This window comes from Pseudoliparis swirei, chromosome 2 (assembly GCF_029220125.1).
Source record: "Pseudoliparis swirei isolate HS2019 ecotype Mariana Trench chromosome 2, NWPU_hadal_v1, whole genome shotgun sequence".
Taxonomy (NCBI): Eukaryota; Metazoa; Chordata; class Actinopteri; order Perciformes; family Liparidae; genus Pseudoliparis; species Pseudoliparis swirei.
The window spans coordinates 7,847,728-7,871,335 of NC_079389.1; the positions used below are offsets into that span (position 1 = coordinate 7,847,728).

General features: G+C 43.4%; 3 protein-coding genes across 7 annotated transcripts in view; all 3 read left to right on the forward strand.

Moving 5' to 3' along the window:
* The window catches only part of frmpd4 (FERM and PDZ domain containing 4), a 32,032-nt gene extending 24,749 nt beyond the window's left edge, over positions 1 to 7,283 (forward strand). For all 5 annotated transcript variants that reach the window (XM_056438212.1, XM_056438223.1, XM_056438238.1 and 2 more), the window contains exons 14-17: positions 16 to 139; positions 226 to 1,203; positions 1,697 to 2,875; positions 5,570 to 7,283. In XM_056438212.1, coding sequence (XP_056294187.1) covers positions 16 to 139; positions 226 to 1,203; positions 1,697 to 2,875; positions 5,570 to 6,768 — 3,480 coding nt within the window. In that variant the 3' untranslated portion in view covers positions 6,769 to 7,283. The remainder of the gene's footprint in view (positions 1 to 15; positions 140 to 225; positions 1,204 to 1,696; positions 2,876 to 5,569) is intronic.
* Positions 7,284 to 8,402: 1,119 nt separating this feature from the next.
* Positions 8,403 to 11,895, forward strand: tlr7 (toll-like receptor 7). The gene is made up of 2 exons (XM_056436133.1): positions 8,403 to 8,417; positions 8,715 to 11,895. Exons 1-2 carry the CDS (start codon positions 8,403 to 8,405, stop codon positions 11,862 to 11,864), a joined length of 3,165 nt encoding a protein of 1,054 aa, XP_056292108.1. The 3' UTR covers positions 11,865 to 11,895.
* Positions 11,896 to 11,907: 12 nt separating this feature from the next.
* LOC130207498 (toll-like receptor 8) lies at positions 11,908 to 17,716 on the forward strand. The gene is made up of 2 exons (XM_056436144.1): positions 11,908 to 12,370; positions 14,411 to 17,716. Exons 1-2 carry the CDS (start codon positions 12,368 to 12,370, stop codon positions 17,480 to 17,482), a joined length of 3,075 nt encoding a protein of 1,024 aa, XP_056292119.1. The 5' UTR covers positions 11,908 to 12,367; the 3' UTR covers positions 17,483 to 17,716.
* The last annotated feature ends 5,892 nt before the right edge of the window (positions 17,717 to 23,608 follow it).

Below are 23,608 nucleotides of genomic sequence, written 5' to 3' on the forward strand. Positions count from 1 at the left end.
CTGCCTGGTTCACAGCCCATCATTCTCTTAATGGAGGCTGTTGATGCAATGAATTTGGCCTGTTTGACTGCTGGCTACTACAGATTACTGGTGGACTCTCGGCGCTCCATCTTCAATGTGGCCAAAAACACAGAAACAAGTACGTCTGAGATGGTTGCAACACGAGTCATCAGAATGTCCTGTGTTTAAATAGACCTGTTAAATCTGTCGGATCCTTTTTTGCAGGCCATGTAGCACGAGAGAAGCAGACCTACCAGGCGATTGAGTGTTCATACAGCATACCCCATAAAGGATTTGAGGACCGAAACAACCAGAGATGCAGCCAAGATTATTCTGAACGGGAGTCTGAATACCTTGAGCACGGGAAATTTGAAGGCCAACCAGTTTACATAACTGAGATCCACCAGGCCCAGCACTCAATTCACATGGCAGAGAGGGCCGAGTGCTGCAGAATCCCTTGCACCCAAACGTACCTCAATGTCCCGAGGCCCAAACCTCAAGACTCCTCCAGGAGTGCAAAGGTCTCCTTCATATTCGGAGATCCTCCCTTTGACAGTGTAAACCCCCAAAATATGGGCTACCAGAGACTGATGGATGAGAGCCCAGAGATTCGAGACAATCACAGCCACATGTATCGGCGTCTCGAGGAGGACTATAAGATGATGGATGCCATAGACGACGGGGACGGTTATCGGTACTCCACCAAAATCTTTGGTCCGACTGAATGCATCGAGGAGCCGCTGCTGCACGATATCTGCTACGCGGAGACAACCGATGAAGCTGAGGATGAGGATGACGTCAGCTGTGAGGAGGACATGGTGATGAGTGACATTGACAAGCCGATGTTACTCTCGCTCTCTGGGTCCAGCGATGACATCATTGACTTGACTTCCCTTCCTCCCCCACCGGAGGGTAACGACGAGGAGGACAATGATGTGCTCCTGCACTCTCTGAACCTGGCCATCGCTGCTCCGCCTCCCGGCTTCAGGGACAGCTCTGACGAGGAGGAGCAGCAGGGGCCCGGGTCTCGGGCTCAGGGGGCCTGCAATGACATCCCGGTGTCTCTCATTGATTCAGTCCCCAACCTCGGAGCAGAGGTCCACAGGGAGCCTCTAAACGATGCAGTGGTGTCGACCTTACAGGCGCTCGAGGCCCTCGCTGCGTCTGAGGAACAGAGTCCTGCGCAGTCAGAGAGTAGCACAGGTTCTCCTTACACTATTGTAACATTCATCCATTAACACCACACGTGTTCCAGCCATTCACTTTTGATTTGTTGTTGTTTTTTCAATAAAGCCCATTTTGTTCTATGTTTCCATCTGTGTGAGTATTTCTTCATTCATTTGATCAAACACACTGCTGTGTTTCATTTTGGCATGATTTGTTGTTGTTTTGTTTGTCACTGCATTTGTTTTATTTTATGTTATTCTCATATGGTAACATTTAAACAAAACATTTCAAATAGCAATCCATATAATTGCATGCGTTTGTCTTGACTGTCACGAGCAAAAATGTCAAGATGGCGTAATTTGATTGTAATTTTATGTGATGATGATTTGATTTATATTTTTATAATGAATTTATTCATATCTATGAAAATAATCATTCACACCTTTTCCCCCTACATGCTGATCACTCTTTTAATCTGTGATGTTTCTGAACTTGTTAATGAAGCATGTTGTCTTTCTGTGGTACACAGGTGTCGAGATATCTCGAGCCTTTAGCCCCGAGTCCTCAGATTCTGGCAACGAGACAAACTCCTCTGAGATGACAGAGAGCTCCGAGCTGGCCACTGCTCAAAGACACTCAGAAAACCACCTGAGGATGCACGTCGCCATGACAGGAGGATCCCGTGCCGCGAGCGAGGAAAAGACGGAGGCCGCTGCACCGAGCGACGGTGGCGCGGCAGCCATGCGATACGACCCCGAGGAGCATCAGGACGACGAGGCAAAATCATCTGCCGTCGCCTCCTCACGGATTTTCCACTCGGATGGCGGTGAAATGGAGCCAGAGACAATGGAAATAAAGTCAGTCGGTGAATACTTCACCAAGATGCACCTCGGCTCAGTGTGTATGAGCGGGCAGAGAGGAAAACAGAGGGAGGCGGGAGGCAAAATCCAAGGAGATACCCGTGAATCCTCTGACAGGTCTCACGTGACTTCCCACGACTCGTCAAGAGAAGAGCCCCCTCATCTCGTCGGGAAGTATAACGCTTTCACCGTGAGAGATTCCTACTACATGAATCAACTTGATCTCGGGCGAACTCACTTCCAAGAGAGGCATCAAAAATGGCAGCAGAGAGCGCCCGGAAACAAAGTGGCAGAACATCTCTCTCCGGAATGTTTGAGCGACTCGCGGGGTTCCCACGCAGACAGATTGACAAGTGAAAGAAGCCAACAGATAAATGACCATCTGCACTCTCCAGCCAAAGGGCCCGTCCTCGCGGAGGCAGATGCCACTTCGCAGGACAATGAGCAGCAGCGAGTTACGAGTCCGCCGTCGGAGCAAGACGTCACGCAGGCGTACGAGTACCACGTGAGCAAGCGCGTGTCATCGGTACAGAGCGAAGGCGCTCAGTCTCTCCAGAGCTCACAGTGTTCCTCTATAGACGCCGGTGGTAGCACAGGCAGCAGCAGCTGTGTCACTCCCATGGACTCTCCTCTTTGTGCCACAGACACTATGCATGCACTGTCAGAGTCCTCAGTCGAGGGGCTGACTTATGTAACGGCTGAGGAGAAAGCTTCAGGCCAGGGGAGGGCTGGTCATTCCATGGACCACACCCTGCTGAGGAAGATCCATGCAGCGACCAGTGCTGAGCCTGGGTTCGGGATTACACGAGATGGCAGTCACCGGATGCCCAAGATCAAGGAAACCACAGGTAAAACTAAACTGGAGGGCCCTCTCTCATAGTTGCGTCTGTGACACAGACACACACACACACACACATATGTGCATGACAGGAACAGAAGGGAGATTTAAAGTCATTAAATGGCGGGGGCATATTTTAGTTAACACTAATGATAACAAAACATTCTCATCTACCCCGTTATATCCATCCATTAATACTGAAAAAGAAGAGTCTACAAACGTGCATCTCTGTGAGGCTCACATGTGCTTGCCTGTAAATGTTCTTGCCAAAGGTGGCATGCTAACATTCTTGGACTAGCAAGAATAAACTAGACTTTAAAGACTGAAGAACCCCGCCCAGTGGTGCCAGCTCTTCTCCAAAGGAAGTAGCGAGCAGCACAATAGCCCCAAGAGTCGAGTGAGAAAGTTGCCAAGGCAACATGACAGCCTGTCCTTTCACAACTCCCTCCAAAGCCACTCGCCCAAAATGATCATTATTAACATAAACACATCATAATGAATGTAAACAACCAACATGCCTATTGTTAGTACTCACAGCTGTCAGCTAGCAGCTTGTGCGTCAGTGTGCAGACAGACAGTTGGGACAATCATTTCATCCGGGCCAAATGCAATGATTGTTCGGGCTGAGGCGGTCCTGTGACAGCCTTTTTCCTTCTTTTCTTTTCCGAGCATTTGATGTGTAATGGGAAATTCAACAAATAATTATACTCATTTTAGTTTTGGAAGTAGATGACCAAACTTCAGCTATAAGTGTTTTTTGCCATGTTCACCATTTTAGTTTAGCATTTCTTTGTAATTATTTGTATTTGTTTTCTGATTTTTTTTTTATTGTATCTTTTAAAATACTTTGGCTGTGTCTACTACCGGACACTTTACGAAGTACACTGCAATACAGTGCACTGACATCTGTAGTGCACTCCGTGGCTGATAAGTGCTGTATCAAATGGAACACTTACGTTAACCACTTGGCGGAAGTGACGGACGCAAATCTGTTCACGGCACCCGCGAAATTAAGCCGGGAGTGACGTACGCAAATCTGCTTGCGATACCCGCGAAACTTAAACTGACAAAATGAATGCACTTCTTGCCCTCTTTTTGTCCCTTGTTTACCCCTTTCTCAACCCCATGTGGATATTACGGTCCACCCCAGTAGTGTCCATCGTTTTACACTGCATTTTTTGCCCGTTTGCAGTGCGCCATCCGGGTACTTTCAGTGCACTGAATTCTGCTGGTTTTGTCAGTGTGGCACCCTAAGCACTGAAAGTCAGTGCTCGAAGTGCTCAAGTGTCCGGTAGTAGACACCAGGCACGTGCACAGACATTTTGGGGGGCAGGTGCTCAAACCAAAAAAAAAGGGTACCCAATGCCACAAAAAGAATTCTGACAGAGTTGAAGCATAAGCAGCAATACACTGATGATGCAATACATCCTCGACCTGCATTTCCTCTGGGCAGCATCAGACCGCTTGCTTACATTTTCTTTATGAATAAAGATGAATTATTATATAGCAACAACTGTAGGCCTACAAGCGTTCTGATTGGCTAATGGGTCGTCATGCCAGCCACGTATTGCTCTCCTCGCTGGTCTGATACGGATCAGTATTGCCCTCTTACGTCATTTTCAAAATGAGCGATATTGATAGACATCAACAGACATCCCTCTGAACAATACCAGAGGCCTTATGATTTTTTTTTCAGTCTGGCCACGCAAATCCTAGACTAGCCCCTGTTAAATAGAACGGAATAAGAATTCACTCTCTCTCTCTCTCTTCTCTCTCGCTTCTCTTTCTTCTCTCGTCTCTCTCTCTCCCTCTCTATTCTCTAAACATAACTAACGTCAGTAAACAGCTGCAAGGCTTTGAAATCACGGATTTCGTGAGTTTTTGTTTGTTTATTTTTTTAGGAAACGACGGACCAGTTGTGACGTCATGTTTTCAGCAGCGCTAATGTTGTGGTTGATTTATCACAAAACAACGTCAGGGGACGAACACCGTCATGACCTGTTGGTCTGATGCTGCGAGTCAGAGGAGAAGGAGGTGCAGCCGTTTGGTGGCGGGAGGAGCACTGCGCGGAGGAGGAAGTGGAGGAGGAGGAGGAGGAGGAGGAGGGAGGGGCGCGGTGGGGGGGGGGGGGGAGGCACGTGAGCTCGTGAGCGCCGCGGAGCATGTCGGGGCGAAGTTCTCAGATAAATGCCCCGTCGGATATTAAAACACATTTGGGAGGACTTGATGACAGAAAGAGTAACTTTTATTCTTAAATACTGATGAATTAAAAAAAGTGTCTCCAGCAAAAAGGGCACTTTTCTCATCCAGGGCAAAAGGGCTGGTGCTTGAGCACCACTAGGGCTCTATCTGTGCACGTGCCTGGTAGACACAGCCTTTGACTTCTAAACATCTTTAAAATGACAAGGTGGTAGCAAGTAGACATTGCTGTTCTAAGGGGTCACAAGACGAAAATAAATTTTAAAATCTTGGGCACCACTACTTTAAAATATATTCCACCTATTATTTGTGGAGCTTGTGAAGAAGTGTCACTTTCCATCTATTTGCCCCTTTAGGAATGGAATGTATATGTTTAACACGTTTATGCAGGAAAAGTATGCAAATCATCATCTCTGTATACATAGTAGATATAAAGTATATGTGTAATTATTAAAACGTGTGAGATGCTTAACATATCTCTGTATTCCTACTACCCCTAGTGTAGCTTGCACACAGCTGAAGAAGGTTGGGGAAGAGCCTTCGTTAGCTCTCTGTAATGACAGCAGTACCACCACCACAACCACGTCGGCATCATCATTAAGAAGTAGCACAGAGCCCAGTGGGCCAACAAAGGCCAGCCCAGAGCCTGACCCACAGGCCCTGGCCTTCCCCTCAAGCGGGTCTTCATGTGACCCGAAAACAAGCAGCCTCAGGAAGCAACGCAGGGATTTGATGCTCAGGAGGAGTTGGAGCACCATAATGCCAGGCTCCGGGAGCTTAGAAGTGCTGTTAGAAAAGACCAGAGCCACTCTTACAAGGAAAAGTGGTGGTCAGAATTTCCAGTCTCAAGATCCCCCAAACGTGCAGAGGATATTCTCTGCCAAAACTTTGCCTAAGAGCTTGTCCCAAGGTGCAGTCGCGTCCAATTCATCGAGTAAAATGCTGCTCAGAGGAGCCTCCCTGTTGCTGCCGGAGTCAACTCCTCCCAGGCTGGGTGCACGTAGGCCGACGTGGAGGCGCCGCGTGCCCTTCAATCACTGCTTCCTGCGGAGAAATAAAAACACTGGTTGTGATGATGAAGACAGAAAGATGGCCTCACATGGTCTGTCAGTTTCTTGTAAAGCTGATCAGACTAACATGGTCTCAGCTGTGAATGATATGAGCCTGGAAGCAAGGCTAGCTCGGGTGAATTCGATGAAGGGAAAAACCTACAGCCTTCAGACGGGGTTCGCACTTGCACGTAAGGATGCCTTGGAGATGGTCGGCGTGCTGCGCTCCAGCCTCGGCCACACGTCCAGAGGTGAGAAATGCGAGGTCAACGAGTCGGACATGGACACGTTCTCCCAGCTGCTATTCATGCAGGCCAAAGTACTGAGCAGTGCCTGCAGTCGGATGGGCGCGGAGTACAGCAGCCCGGAGGAGTTACTGCTCACTCTGACGCACAGCTTCCACACACTCTGCTGCCTCACAGAGGCCTGCATGTCACTCGTGGAAGGCCTGAGCACGGAGAGCGAGCGGCGTGGGGTGGTCGCCAAGGTGGACGAGGTCGTCATGAACTACGTGTGCCTGCTGGAAGCTGCTGAGGCAGCTTCGGGAAGCTCCCCCTGTGACCAAAGTGTAAATGCATTGACACATCACTCTGCCACCACGTCTGCTATTATAAACGCACTAACTCACTCACTAAAAACACTGCTCCAAACTTAAACTGTGTTGTCCGAATTATTGATTTTTAAGCCATACATAAGAGACATGGGTTTAACAACCAATGTGAACTGCTGTGAAAAAAGACTTGCCTTGTATATACAATATTTTATTATGGAAAGTAAAAAATGAAATGATGTGAATCATTAAAGTTTTTAATAGATTACATTAAGGCCTCTATGAAGAAGCATATGACCCTCCTCTTCAGTAAACTATCCTATATTATATAATAGGGATTATGTTCAATTAATTATTGGTTATATTAGGGGATACACATGTAGATTATTACAACCTCATTGGTACCTTGTTTATACATTGTAAGAATATAGATGTTGGAGAAATGCATAAAGTAGATATACAGCTCGAGACAAATCATTGCACAGGACAAGACATGTTCAATCAAGTAATGCATAATACTCTTTTTGCTGGATTCACCTTAATTTATTGATTACTTTACACATGAGCACTGAGTCCTTTCCTGTTATTTTTGTCAACGTCATTAAAAAGATTAAAAAGTAAAAAAAGTCTTCTCAAATAATTTGTGTCTGCTGTTGTGTACAAACATAATAATCAATGTATTAATTACCAGCCTCTCACACAGTAGGCTACCATATTTTATACGTAATGGTTGCAAATGCATGATCATTAATACTCGTTTTCAGTTCATCTCTGAAGCATTACACCATTTCTAGATTATACAAGTTTGCTCCAAAAACGGCATCATTCATACAGAAAAGTGACTTGACACGAGCTTACTGTTATAACTATGTGTATTGATAAATGATTTATTCATATTCTCAAGCCTGAGTGGTGGTAATTCTTTATGCCCTAATGATGATGATGGACCATTTCACAGAGCGGGAGAGAGTGTGTGTACACTGTTATGTATGAGTAGCACATCATGCTTCTATAACCATGCGAGCAGCTGTGTGAGGCTATGAGCTAAACTCTCACCTTCTGTGAAGCAGGATATGCCGCTAGCTATGCTAAAAAGCCACCTTGTAATCATGCCATTTTACTGAAAGAGGTTCAACTTCAGTAGCCTATCTAGTCCTGCATTGGGTTTCTCAAATAAAGACCAACATAGGCCTTCACATATTCGATCTGGACAGATCACGCATGACAGTAAATGGTATTCTGCCGTAGCCACAAAATAGCTCACGGTAAAGGACAAAGATGTTGCGTGCTGCCAGAATAGCATGTTTACCACGTAAGCTGCTAAACCTAAACCCAAGCTTGGGTTTCACTTTCTCCTGCAGGCGAACCAGAAATTAAACTGCTCTTTTCGCCACCGAATAATCCACAACTCATCCAGCTGTGCTGTTATACTTCACCACAAGCTAGAGACTATCATCCTTTCTAAAGGAAACCTCTGCATAGAAAGGATGTTTGCACTTTTATGTGACAAACAGGCTCGGTCGACCGTTGTCAAACATATATTGTAAAAGAGGGAAGGTTTGGATGTGCGTGATTTGTGAAAATAGGGAAGTGATGCTCGCTTATTATACACACAATGGGCTAGCCCAGCCACCTGTTACTTTCATCTCATCACCTTAGAGCTGATCATCAATGTTGAACTTCCTTCATTTTTTACAACAGAACTCATAGCAGGTCCTCTTTTGAATCTCTTGTGAACAATGTTCTTCTATCCCGTGAGTATTATTTGTCTTTGTTCATGTACTCTATTCTATTGTAATTGCCTTTACAAGTTGTGAAATGGCGGGTTGACTGAGATCAGAAGGGCTGTAAACTTCATGGAAAGGTGGACAATGAGGCACCAGCTTGTAGCCTACCAGTTGCTAGTTGTATTATGAAGTAATCACCATACTTAACATGTTAATTTGAGCATGCTTCATATGTGCATTGAGTGTGTTCTTCGTTATATTATTGTATTTTCCGTTTACCACCTGCTTGTATTTCTCAGTGAACCATCCTGTGTTTCTGTACAGATGTGTGTGGCACTGCTGGTCCTGTGGTGTGGCCTCTCCATATCAACAGCTCGCGTTTTTTACCCAAAAACTCTGCCATGTGATGTTGTCGAGGACAGAAACGGCAGTGTGACGGTTGACTGCACAGAGAGAAGCCTCAAAGATATCCCCCCAGGCATCCCAAGAGACACAACCAATCTGACGCTCACCATCAACCATATTCCTCAGTTAAACTCCACCTCCTTTATCGGTCTGGAGAACCTGAAGGAAATTGACATGAGGTGCAACTGTGTGCCCATCAAAATCGGGCCTAAGGACCGCATGTGTACGAAGAGTTTGATAATAAAGGAAAACACCTTTACCAGCTTGAGGAACCTGCGAGCACTGTATCTAGATGGCAATCAGCTCTACACGATACCGAAAGGCCTCCCTCAAAACCTGATTCTGCTGAGTTTGGAAGTGAATCACATTTACAACATTTCTAAAGCCAACCTCTCTGAGATTACAAATATTCAGATGCTGTACCTCAGTCAGAACTGTTATTACCGTAACCCATGTAATGCTTCCTATGCTATAGAGGACGGTGCATTTGTACAGCTCACCAATTTGACATTGCTGTGTCTTAAGTCAAATAACTTATCCTTTATTCCACATCAACTACCCACAAGTCTGAAGGAGTTGTACCTCTACAACAACAACATTAAAGCAGTCACTGATGAGGATTTCAAAAACCTAACTCACCTCGAGATTCTAGATATTAGCGGAAACTGTCCACGATGCTACAACGCTCCTTTCCCATGCGACCCGTGCCCAAATAATTCCCCACTTAATATCAGCAAGACGGCTTTTAAGATGTTGACTGAGCTAAAGACGCTGCGTCTGCACAGTAACTCGCTGACATGTGTGCAGTCTGAGTGGTTTAACAGCACAACAGAGCTGAGGGAGCTCGACCTCTCGGCAAACTTTTTAGCAAGGGCGATAGGAGTCACGGACTTCCCACAATTCCTGGGGAAACTGGAAGAATTGGACCTTTCATTTAACTATGAGCTTCAGAAGTACCCTGAAACACTGAAGCTGAGCTCCAGTTTCTCCTCCCTCAAGTCCCTTCGAGTTCTCAGACTGAAGGGCATTGTGTTTCAGCAGCTGCATCCAGAGAGCATCGCTCCTTTAAAACCTCTCACAAACTTGGAGGTTTTAGATCTAGGTACAAACTTTATTAAAATGACAAACCTAAGTATTCTGATGGAACTAAAAAGCTTTAAAATAATCAGTCTGTCTGACAACAAGATATCTTCCCCCTCTGACGGCCTAGATGGAGTCGGTTATTCTGGCGGGGAGGCCTTGCGCTGGTCTCCCATGTCGGCTGCAGCTTACTACCAAAATGAGGAAGTGAGAGAGATTCATTACTTCAGATATGATGAATATGCACGCAGCTGCAAATACAAAGATAAAGAACTTGGAACAATTTCGTCCTTTGTCAACAAGAATTGCAGTCAGTTCGGCAAAACCCTAGACGTGAGCAGAAACAACATTTTCTTCTTGCATTCGAGATTTTTAAATCTCGGAGAGCTGCGATGCCTCAATCTGTCTGGTAATGCAATGAGCCAAAGTCTGAACGGCTCTGAATTTACATATCTGACTAACTTACAATATCTAGACTTCTCCTCTAACCGCCTGGATCTGCTCTACTCCACTGCGTTTCAAGAGCTGAAAAGTCTGGTTATCTTGGATATAAGTTACAACAACCATTACTTTGAGTCAGAGGGCTTGACGCACATGCTCAATTTTACTAGGAATTTGAAAAATCTCAAGATCTTGCTCATGAATCACAACAAGATCTCTACTTCCACTAACACAGAGCTGGAGAGTCAATCACTAGAGAGGTTAGAGTTCAGAGATAACCGGTTAGATTTGTTGTGGAGAGACGGGGACACCAGATACGTCAATTATTTCAAGAACTTACTCAACCTGACTGTCCTTGATATCTCTTCTAATAACCTAAATTTCATTCCACCGGAGGTGTTCAGCGGCTTGCCACACAAACTATCTGAGCTCTACATCAAAAACAACAAACTAAAAGATGAATCCTTAAATTGGGAGAAACTACAGCTTCTACAATCTTTAGAAGTCTTAGATCTCAGTGGAAACAGTCTGACTACTGTTCCACCTATGCTGTCAATCTGTACCAAATCTCTGAAGAAGCTCCTTTTACATAAAAATCAAATCTTAAAACTCACACCAGATTTCCTCAAGGACGCCTACAACTTAAAATACCTGGATCTTAGTTTTAATCACATACAGTACATTGAGAAATCCAGCTTTCCAGATGATGTCGTTGAGAAGATGGACATGCTGCTTCTGCACAAAAACAGATTCCTGTGCACTTGCAACGCCACTTGGTTTGTCACATGGCTCAACAGGACCAACGTGACCATCCCCAGACTGGCCACGGATGTTACATGTGCCAGCCCAGGGGCACAGAGAGGTCATCCTGTGATCTCAGTGGACCTGCTGGCCTGCCAGCACAGCTACCTGTCAATCATCCTCTGCACCCTGATGACTTCCCTCGTCCTCAGCTTCCTCACATTGTCAATCTCCAGCCATCTCTTCCTGTGGGACGTGTGGTACATCTACCACTTCTGCAGGGCAAAGCTCAAAGGTTACAGCCGCCTGTACTCCCAAAGCTCGGCCTATGATGCCTTTGTGATATATGACAAGGAGGACTCTGCGGTGACCGATTGGGTGATGAAGGAAATGTGCGCTCATCTGGAGGAACACGGAGAGCGTCGCCTGACGCTCTGTCTGGAGGAACGGGACTGGATGCCTGGATGCCCCCTGATCGACAACCTCTCCCAGAGCATCCACAACAGCAAGAGGACAGTGTTTATTCTCACAAGCAAGTACATCAAAAGTGGCAACTTCAAGACAGCTTTTTACATGGCCCACCAACGGCTGATGGATGAAAGAAATGACGTCATTGTGCTGATCTTCTTGGAGAGAGTGCCTTGCAATTCTAGGTACCTGAGATTAAGGAAGAGACTGTATAAGCGCTCTGTGCTGGAGTGGCCAACGAACCCACAAGCACAGTTGTACTTCTGGTTCAGCCTGAGAAGTGTTTTAGCAACTGAAAGTCACAAACAATACAACAATCTATTTAAAGAGACTCTGTAAAAAACTAAACAATGTACTGTGATACTTAGTTCCTCTTTTAATTGAAGATTGGTCTGAATGTACTGAACAACCCACTCTTTAACCTTCATGCTACCACAGGTCACTGCACTCCCCGGGGGGTCACTTTTTTTCTATCATTCCAATTTTGTCAATTCAAATGTTTCTCATTACTTCTTTTTATTACGTTCTGTCGATGTTTTATTTTGTGCTTTTTAAATGATGATTTTAAATACCAATGTACCTTTTTGGGGTCACATGACACAATGGAGCCTCTTTGCCTTCTCCACAGAGAATAATAATTAACTACAAACATATCATGAAAAAGGGAACTGGAACCGATTCAACTTCTTCAATTCATATGCTACTTCTTTCACAGAGCCGTGAGTTGTGAGCACAAGACACATTGTTGGTTGTGTTTAACTTCAGCATAGTTTTTTAAGGATTGCAAACTTTTTTACGGGTTTTTAAAGTTTGTCATAAGGAATCAGAACAGTGCATGCACAATGGTGAGTTGTATTGATCCATTTCTCTGAACTTTATTTGTAATATTTGCTTGTTGTATATGTATATAGTGAAAGTTTTTACGAAGACTTTTTCTTTATCTGGGGGTGTTGTGGATTTCCTGATTGCCTGCGCGTGCATTTTGATTGTAGGTGTAATGTAATCTGTAATGACTTCACTTTATGACATTGGATCATGTTGGAGTGTATACTCTGACTCATTGAAAACTGTTCAATGGCTTTGATAATGACATGTTCCACAGTAATACATTAAAGTTTACTCACAACTGTGTGGGAAAAAAATATATCCTATCGTCTTTATTCTATCAGTGCCCCTTCGCATCTTTAGATAGTAACAGTGAGGAGCGGTCTGTCAGTGGACTTGTGATTACAAACTCATGCTTTTACAGCCAAACATTGTTCAGACCCAGAACCCTCTTTTAAATTATCGTTTCTAAAGATACCATGATGTGTCGGGCTTGTTAAATGTCTCAAATAATCAGAAAGTTATTTTGATTATTTTGATTTGATGGAAGATTCATCCATATTTTACTCACTGTAAAGATCTGGACTGGTCACAGGCAGAAAATAATTATATATACATATATATATATATATATATATATATATATATATTCAAATCAAACAGTCTTGGACTTCAAAACTTGGGGGTGGAATTTGTTACATTGCACAAAGACGAGACTGGTGAGTTGTGAATTCGCTTTTTTTCTCCATTTATATACCTACAGAAGCTGATGGAGAATAAAAGGAAAACCAGATGTTAGAATGAAAATATGTAGCTTTTGGAGGGAGGAATTACTTCCTTAGTTACATCCTCTGGCTGTAAGCAGGTTAACATAATTAATAATTCAAACTGCCAAGAGCAGTGATATTTAACCCTTGTGTTGCCTTCGGGTCATTTTGACCCGATTCAATATTTAACCCTCCTGTCGCCTTCGGGTCAATTTGACCCGATTCAATGTTTAATGTCGGTGTTCTTTCGGGAGTCAACAAACAAACATAAAGTACCTCAAACTTAAACTTGGAAAACAATATTAATTCTAATAATTTTCTGGAGATTTTTATAGCTGGGGTCATATTGACCTCAAGGGTAAAATATGTTAGTAAATATAAAGGTAACAGGAGGGTTAAACATTGAATCGGGTCATATTGACCCGAAGGCGACAGGAGGGTGAAACATTGAATCGGGTCAAATTGACCCGAAGGCAACACAAGGGTTAACCTGCATGGTTCTGCTACCTGCTGGGTACAAGTGGTACTATTGTGAAAAGTAATGTTCAATACTTTAAGGATAGATTCACAATTTGTTAAATCTGTCCATAAGGACATTGAAATAACTAAGGTTAATTTATATTGCACTTATCACAGACAAAAGGTCACATAGTGCAGAACAGTAAAACAAATTGGCAATAACAGGGGCCAAAACATTTCAACAGTTAAAAGAGCAAAGTCAAATACACAGTAGAAGATGGTGCAGTAAAAAACACAATAAAAGAAAAAAGAAAAAGAAATAAACAAAAAAGAAATAGAATCTGTCAAACCGAATGCCAGTGTAAACAGGTATGTTTCGAGATGGTGTTTAAATGATGCTGTGAAATCAGGAAACCTTCGGGGTGCAGGCAGAGCATTCCAAGGCTTTGGTGCTACTGCCTCAGAAGCTCGGTCACCTTAAGGCGAGTATGTGGGACTGACAGAAGGTTCTGGAGGTTGGATCTGAGATGGCGGGATGTTGAATATGGGTGAAGTAATTCACCCATATTGCAGATAAAACAGATCTCTATTTACTGATGTTTCTTAAGTGGAAGAAACATGATCTAGTCCAACATGGTAGTCAAAACGACAAGGAATTGTCAAAAATGACCCCAATAGGTGTGCTAATCATATCTTCCTACTATTGTTTTAAGATATTGTGAAACCTATCCGTTTAAAAAAACACAAAATGTATTTTACTGTATGATACACGTGTCTGTATATATACATATTTATGAAATAATGGAATTCACCAATTCTATTGTTGATCTACAGACCATCACCGCTTGGAGGACCTTGCTGCTGCTCTGTCTGTGTTGCCATTATGAGATCCAGCCTGCTGCATGTAAACCTCCGTGGATGAGATCGCAGTTCCCTTGTGATGTCACAGCCTCCAATACTGCTGAGGTCCTATTTGACTGTAAAGGGCGTGGTCTGCTAAGTGTACCTTTTGGGATAACCACGAATGCAACTAAACTGGACTTATCAGAAAACTCCATCAAGAATATTTCGGTTGATTCGTTTTCCAACCTGCTGAATCTGACTCAACTCACACTCAACATGGCAAACAATAAAGACCCAGTGATGATTGCTCCCAATGCTTTCAGAAATCTGACAAAACTGCGAGAACTGAGACTGATTGACAACCGTCTGAAAGAAATTCCTGGAAATCTCTCTGACACTGTGAAATACCTCGACCTGAGCATTAACCATATTATGTTGTTGGATAACAGGAGCCTCGCCGGCTTAACACACCTGACTCATCTATTGTTACAGAGAAACTGCGACATCTGGAACCCTTGTGGGAGATCTGTTACGATCATGGAAGGCAGTTTTGCAGTAATGACAACACTGTTGATTCTGAACTTGTCTTGGAACAACTTAACAGAAGTTCCCAGAGGATTACCCAAATCATTACACAGGCTACATCTAGGTTCCAACAGAATCCAGGAAATATCTAAAGATGATTTGCAGTTACCAAATTTAATAGTCCTACAAATAGAAGGGAACTGTCCAAGATGTACAAATGCTCCATATCCTTGTGTTCCTTGCCAAAACGATTCTCTTAGTATCCATCCTAATGCGTTTGACAATCTAACACAGCTCACAACGCTAAACCTGGGAGGAAACTCACTGGACCACTTGAATCCCTCCTGGTTTATGAAGCTGAAAAAGCTTCGAAGATTGTTCCTGATGTTCAACTTCCTAATAAACGCAATTACTGGGCAGGCACCATTTCTAACGCATCTCCCAACGTTAACATTGATTGATATCTCTTTCAACTTTGGTCTTAGGTCATACCCCACAACATTAAATCTCTCAAAAGATTTTTCTAAACTCGTGGCTCTCACATCTTTACATTTGGAGGGTTTGGTGTTCCAGAATATTGGAACGGAAACACTCAGCCCTCTGTACAATCTTCCAAACCTGTCTCTACTCAACTTGGGGACTAACTTCATCATTCACTCGAAATCCACCATATTCCAAAAATTTATCAACCTGAAATTAATATACCTTGCAGAAAACCGTCTGTATCCCAGCCATGTGAAAATGACCCCACAGCCGAGTGACGGAGACGATCAGGGGTCGGACCTTTTTGCTTCCCCGCTCAATAAACCTCATCCGAAAGTTTGTGATTATGAACTATCACACAGACTTATAAAAAGGGAGTGCTTTGACTCTGGACGAGTGCTAGATCTCAGCTCAAACAATCTATTTTTCATTACTCCAAAACAATTTCAGGGCTATGAAAATATTGCATGCCTGAACCTCTCCGGTAATGGGTTTTCAGCAGCACCTAATGGAACCGAGTTCTCCACGCTGCCTAATCTGACATACCTAGACCTGTCATTCAATAAAATTGATCTGGCCTATGACAACGCCTTCAACGAACTAAAGCAACTAAAAGTGCTAGACCTCAGTAACAATGATCACTACTTTAAAGCATACGGTATAACGCATAATTTAAATTTCACACAAAATCTGCCTGCTCTGAGGGTGCTGAATATGAGTCATAATTCCATTTCCACATTAACAACAAAAAGGATGTACAGCAAATCCTTAACAGAACTTCAGTTTACACAAAACCGTCTTGGGACTCTTTGGAAGGAAAATGATGGCTCGTATGAGATGCTTTTTACTAATCTTACTAATTTGACCATTTTAGATATATCCTGCAACACGATTGCAAAGATTCCAGACAGTGTGTATGAATATTTGCCACCTAACCTCATCACACTACGCATAAATCACAATTCGCTTACTGATTTTACATGGGACAAACTCAAGTTTTTCCATCAACTTCAAATTTTAGACCTGAGCTTCAATTCTTTATCGAATGTGACAAGTATAAACTCAAACATCTCTTTGACTTTCCTTGACCTGAGTCATAATAACATTTTCCACTTGGACAATTGGTTTCTGAAGGGTGCAAAAAGCCTCACGACTCTTAACCTCAGCAACAATAAACTGACCACAATCAATCAATCCACCTTCCAATCCAAATCTCAGATTCAGACTTTGTTCTTGCAGAAAAACCCGTTCCAGTGTACCTGTGATTCATTAGATTTCATTTTGTGGATTGAAAACAGCGGTGTGAAGATCCCTAGACTGACCACCGAGGTGACATGCGACACACAAGCAAACCAGAAGGTTCACGCTCTGATCTACTTTGACATCAAACAGTGTGTAAATGACAGTCAGGCGTTCTTGATCTACACTTTCACACATTCCTTCATTATTATCTTCCTGTTTATGGCAACAGTTGCTCACTTGTTTTACTGGGATGTGTCCTACGTTCTTCAATATATGAAAGCTAAGCTGAAGGGATACCGATCTCTGAACTTACCAGACTGTGTTTATGATGTCTTTGTGACGTACGATACCAGAGATCCACATGTCTCTGAGTGGGTGATGACTAATCTGCGAGTGGAACTAGAGGAGGAAGGGGATAAGCGTCTTCCTCTGTGTCTGGAAGAGAGGGATTGGCCCCCTGGAGCCCCACTGGTGGAGAACCTCGCTCACAGCATAAGGTACAGTCGCAAGACCCTGTTCGTCTTGACCGAGGCCTTCGTGAGGACCGGGGTTTTCAAGCTGGCGATGTGTATGGCCCACCAAAGACTGCTTGATGAAAACGTGGATGTGATCATGCTGCTGATGCTGCAACCCGTCCTGCAGCATTCTCACTTCCTTCGCCTGAGGAGGAGGATGTGTGAGAAAAGTGTCTTGGAGTGGCCAAGAACAGCTGCTGCAGAGCCCTGGTTCTGGCAAACCTTGAGGAATGTGGTCAGAGTGGACAACCAGGTGATATGCAACAAGACTTATTCAAAGTACTTCACCATCAAGTGAACCAACGACTATTGTCTGGGAATGATTTAGCCCTGTCTGTAAAATAATGACAATCATATCTGGAGCATGTGTACAATTATTGTTCTATGTTTACTCTGATGTGCTCCTGCATACCTTGTATTACTCTGCCTTTGGCTTAATTGAAGCCAAATAAAGACATTGATATGTGTGCTTTGTATACAATTATAATGAATGTCAATTGAATGTATATAAAATAAATCAATTCAATTTAAATCAGTGCCCTTTTAAGATGTTATCTGTAATCATGAGGTCACACGTTCACACAATGTGTTGACAATGTGCTGCCTTATCCATTATTTTAAGTTATAGGCCTATTGTTTGTTTTTCAAGACTCAATGATGAGAACGTCTGAATGTCTGAATGTTCAAGATGCAAATCCACTGAAAACCCATTCGATCTACACTTCCTGGTTATACGTGTGTTTGACCACAAGGTGTCGCTCTCTGAAACACATCCAAGAGGACGTTTTGTGCAGTTTAAACCCAAAGCAGTCGACTCAAATTCTCAATCTTAAATCCACATACAGCTCACATTTGTGCTCGCTTTGTTGCACGAATAACGAACTGCTGTGGCGATAAATACACCTTCTTTAATGACGACCGATGTCACTCTCATATATGGACTGATATGACGTTGCAGTTGTTTTCCCCTCACATAAATTCACTGGCCAATTTTAATATATGGCGACAGTATTCTCAGCGTCGGATAATTATGGTCATAAAAAGCAAACTTAAATATTTGTACAAAAGCAGGTTTTCGAGACCGAGGGCGTGACGTCAGATGTCTATTTGCATACTGCGCAGTATTTATACCGCGATCTCAGCCCTGCTCGTCACTCCGCTCCCGAGCCACCAGACGTGCATCCCCTCAGCCCCACGACAGTACAACCCAGGTGCGTGCGATGCCTTGTTTATGTCATCATGTGCAGCTTTATTTTGAAATCTGCTCATATTTAATATTTACTTATGATTGATTCAGTGACTATACCGAGTGCATTGTTTCTCCTCGTTGTCTCACTGCCTCGATCCTTATCAGTCAGATGCTCATGATGCCTTAAAAGCCGCCGGAATTAATCACACGAGTTAAAGAAATGCTACAGAAGAGCATGTCACGACTTTGTTTGGTGCATGAAGACTAACAAATGTCAGTATAAGTGGGATATTAATGTGTCAACACGTTAAACCAAACATATTAATTACGACTACACGTGCTCTGCGTTCTTAAAAAAAACAACGTTTTATTGACTTGTGGGGGTCTCTAGCGAGAGTCTGCACTGAAGGGCGGTGTCCCCTCAGCTGCACACGTTCACGAACTGACACGCGTTTCTTCAGTCATGTGCGCGCGGTGTGGTGTTTTTACAAAGACCACGTCGTCATTCTAAGCATTCGTTGATGGTGTGGCTAAACCCAGATCATCTGAATGGCCCTTGAAGCTGTTGCTGCCCAGCTGGAGGACTAATGTTTCCTGTCTGTTTAGAGCCTCTGCAGAAATGTCTGACAAACCCGACGTCTCGGAAGTCTCAAACTTCGACAAGACCACGCTGAAGAAGACCACGACTGCGGAGAAGAACACTCTGCCAACCAAAGAAAGTATGTGATGTACACACACACACACTGACCTTAATCCAGAACATTCGGTTTTCTATGATTAACAACCTTTTGTTTTAATGTGACCCTTTTCTTGTTTCAGCCATCGACCAGGAGAAAACTGGATAATGAAGCTCCGTGCATTGTACATTCCACACGCCTTACTACTCTGCTGTTCAATGTGTATTCCATTTGAGGTACTTAAAACCATGGCTGTCAAGCCACCGCGCCACCCACTCTGATAGCGTCTCTCTGTACAGTAGGAACTTGCCGCCATCATGGGTTCCTCGTCGTCCGTCGTTGTGGACTCGTCTCTAAAGTGTGGTGGTCGGAGACGACGTGACATTAAATAACCGCCACTTCCCTATGTTTTGCAACCCTTCTGGCCACTTGTAAATGCTCACATGCCAAGCAGTCTTTTGTAAGAGAATCTGGAATGCACAAGCTTGTTAAATATGCAAAATAAAAATGTAAACTGACTTTGTCCTTGTGGTTTTACGCTGACATATTTACTAACTGTCGCCTCAGGGCTCTATGAACCACTTTGAGTTTAGCGTCACACGTGATGAGCTGTGAGAACCTGTTGGGTGTTGTTGCCCTCTAGTGCCAGTGAAGTTCACCTGACCTAAAATGCAGAGACACTGCTCTTATTAAACTACGCACCAACAGCAAAGGTTTTGTAACCATGACACGTTTCTCATACACCGGGCATATGATGCCAGTGCGATGAGGAAATGCACTTGATACTAGATTCCATGGCTGGGGAATTTTTTTAATGTACAAGAGCTATTTGAAAAGATGGGCTGGTCTTTACTTGCCCCTACGATAAATCACAGATTTTAAGTGTTGACCCCTAGACCATTTATACCCAACAAGCTTTCTTCTAATGACTCTCTGCCACATGCTCACAACATTAAACCTGAATACAGACATTTCATTGTCTACAAATAAAGGTGAATTGGCAACTTGCAGAAGTATTATTGCTGGAAATTGGAATCCTTACAAACGGTTTGACATTTAATAAAACTAATATGCCCAATTAGGACTCATTACATATTGCAGTATGTGTAACCCTGTGTTCTTTGGTTGAACTAACGCCTTAGTGAACTCAGACTGTGGACAACACGGCACGGACGAGGCTGCTGTTCTGGGTTACCAAGGTGAAAGTAATACGAACAATATTTACAGAAAGGGAATCTATCGTGCCTTTACTTTGCGCCACAAAACTAATTAATTTGGGGCGAAGGATTATGCAACTGTCTATGGACAATAACTGCTGTGCTGTAATATGCTCTGCACTCAGTCATTTTTAGTGTGTGAAAATAGGCATGTTATTTTACCATATCCCTTTAAAGGAGCACCAAAAGGCCACATGTATGAGCACATCTGTGAGGATCTCCCCACCCGCCCCCAGTCCTCTACCATCCTTAACCCTTGTGTTGCCTTCGGGTCATTTTGACCCGATTCAATATTTAACCCTCCTGTCGCCTTCGGGTCAATTTGACCCGATTCAATGTTTAATGTCGGTGTTCTTTCGGGAGTCAACAAACAAACATAAAGTACCTCACACTTAAACTTGGAAAACAATATTAATTCTAATAATTTTCTGGAGATTTTAATAGCTGGGGTCATGTTGACCTCAAGGGTAAAATATGTTAGTAAATATAAAGGTAACAGGAGGGTGAAACATTGAATCGGGTCAAATTGACCCGAAGGCAACACAAGGGTTAAGTGCAGTCTTGCCACACAACAGCTCCTCAGTGTCATATAACAATGTGTGCTTGGGGGGGAAAACAGTATACCAATATTACACATTAAGAGACACTGACTTCTCCTGTGACACTCTCTCCACACTGTGTGCAACTGATAAGTGACGGATGCACTGTCCATGGCCGCAGACAGACATGCCTCACAACATGAATGCAGCACTATGCTCGTGGACACTTTGAGAGACGAGATGTTGGAACAATCACAAAATATTGACTGTACCATCGTACTGGGTTACCCTGTTTTTGCTGCTGCTCATCAAGACATGTTAACTGTCTGTGTAAAGGGATGCAAATGGCACTAAGGGCTGATTGTGGTGAACTTGGCTTGAGGCCCCAAGAGGCCATCTTGTGACGGGCACCCTCTGGACCGGCTGTGGCAGTCTGACTGACTGCAGCCCACTACCAACAACACAGATGTGTCTGAGTGCACACTGATTACACACACATTGTTTACTGTATCCCAACAACCATACCGTAGTGTTACTCTGCCTCGAGGCTGAGAAATGAGTAGTTTATTTCTCGTAGATCTGTGATTCACTTATCTCAAGCATAGTCACTCATTATATCCATTGTTTGGGTCTGTCAATCATATCTGGCTGTTCTGAACCATCCTATCAGCCTCATCAGCTTCATCAGGTTCATCAGCTTCATCAGCTCATCATTTTATCAGCCTCATCAGCCTCATCAGCTTCATCAGCTCATTATTCTATCAGCTTCATCAGCTCATCATTGTATCAGCTTCATCAGCTTCATCAGCTTCATCAGCTCATCATTCTCTCAGCCTCATCTGCCACCACGGCTGGACTCCGGCCTGGTGTGGACTCCTCGGGTTGATATATCTTGCTGTTCAGGGCAAACGCCCCTCGTTTATAAATCTCCATGTGGAGTCCAAGCGCCAAGGATTCCGTGAAGACTTTATCCTCATATATAATCTGGCAATAATACACAATGATCTTTTCTCTCCTGATTAACTGATATACGCCGTGTCATGAAAGATGGCACAGCACAAACAAGAGTGAGCTGGCTATGTTAAAAAAATACAAAACACGAATGCCGTGCTAGTAATTGCATGAATTTGTCAAGATGCTGCGTCAGATGAAATCTTCCTGGCTATGAAACATTTGAGAGGTTTGATGGTAAAGGACTTGAATCCAGCAAATGTATGTCTATGTAATTACTATAGCTATGTTTCAGATGAGATGGTTTTTACTGAATGTGATTAATGTTGCAGTGAAGTGTACGACGAGTCACACTCAGAGAAGGAGGGATGATCAAGACCTTTTTTCTCACATTTCAAGTTTTGTTATTGAAAATGTAACACGATATTCTGCTTTACTATTTCAAATAAATTGATGACCAATCAGTGTCACATTTTTTTAAACAATATAATAAACAACATGCAAGAAATAATAACCCCCTCTTGATAATGGCAGCAAATCCCCTGACATCTTTTATGGGAAATGGGAGGCCTGTTCCCACAGGTTGTCGTTTTTACAAGCAGGCTGATGTTACTGCATCTCACAGCTGCTGCCGCATGTTCAGACTAAAACCCGCATGCCTCGTCCATATTTCTTGCGCGGTGTTTCCATGGTAGCAGACAGGAGATTTTAGCTTCCTGTTCACATTCTCACACAATCAGAGAGACTGCAGTGTTGTTCAGAGCTCCAGATCAATGCAATTGAGCCGACAAATGCGATGACTAGGAGCACTAAATTGATGTACAGTAGTAAGGATTCAAATAAATTCTCTCTTGATACAGCGTGGTGGTTTGACTGTATATATGCTTTCTCACATGATCATCATCACGTCTCATAGGGTCCATTGGACCTGGCTGGGTCTGATGCCACGGCCCTACTGATGCCCCGCCCACTCCTCCTCTCTACCTCCCTCTGCCTGATGGATCATGCGGTCTGGATCGTGGTCCATGCCTACTACCAACTATTCATACACTCTGTTATACTCATTGAATGTGTTTTAACTCTAATGATTCCTTCTGTACACATGACATCTATTGCTTCTGTCCATCCTGGAGAGGGATCCTCCTCTGTTGCTCTCCTGAAGGTTTCTTCCCCTTTTTCCCTGTAAAAGTTTTTTTCTATTTTTTGGGAGTTTTTCCTGATCCGATGTGAGGCCCTGGGACAGGAATGTCATATGTGTTTAGATTGTAAAGCACTCTGAGGCAAATTTTTAATAAGTGATAATGGGCTATACAAAGAAAACTGAATTGAATTGAATCATTAAGGCTCCTCCATACTAGTCAGAAAGTGTTCCATTCTTGTATCTCTTTACATGTACATAACTATAGCTTAAATAGAATCCAACCATACTTGGATGTTCCATCATTTTAATTGAGATGTTGTTGTGCTTTGAGCGTAAAAGACTTGTAAGCTAACTGGCTGGTTCAATAGGATGTTTGAAACTCTTGGACCAATGTTGACATTGTTTACCTGCCGAAACATGTTTTTCCTGGTTCGGCATGAGCTCTGCATGTTTACGTCAGCCAATATGTCTATGCTCTACTGGAACACCCAATGCATTATTGTAAATACATCCCAGCTCCTGCATGCTCATTACAGCCAGCCAGAACCACCAGTTTAAATGCCCAAAGGACTTTCTGAATTATTTAAGTGATTATAAAAGTAAAAGCTTACATCGAGCACAACGTTTAGGTTGTTTTGTTGTTGTTGTTGATTTTGGTTACATTTCAACAGAGAGGGACAGAGGACACAGTATAAATATAAAGTCTAAAT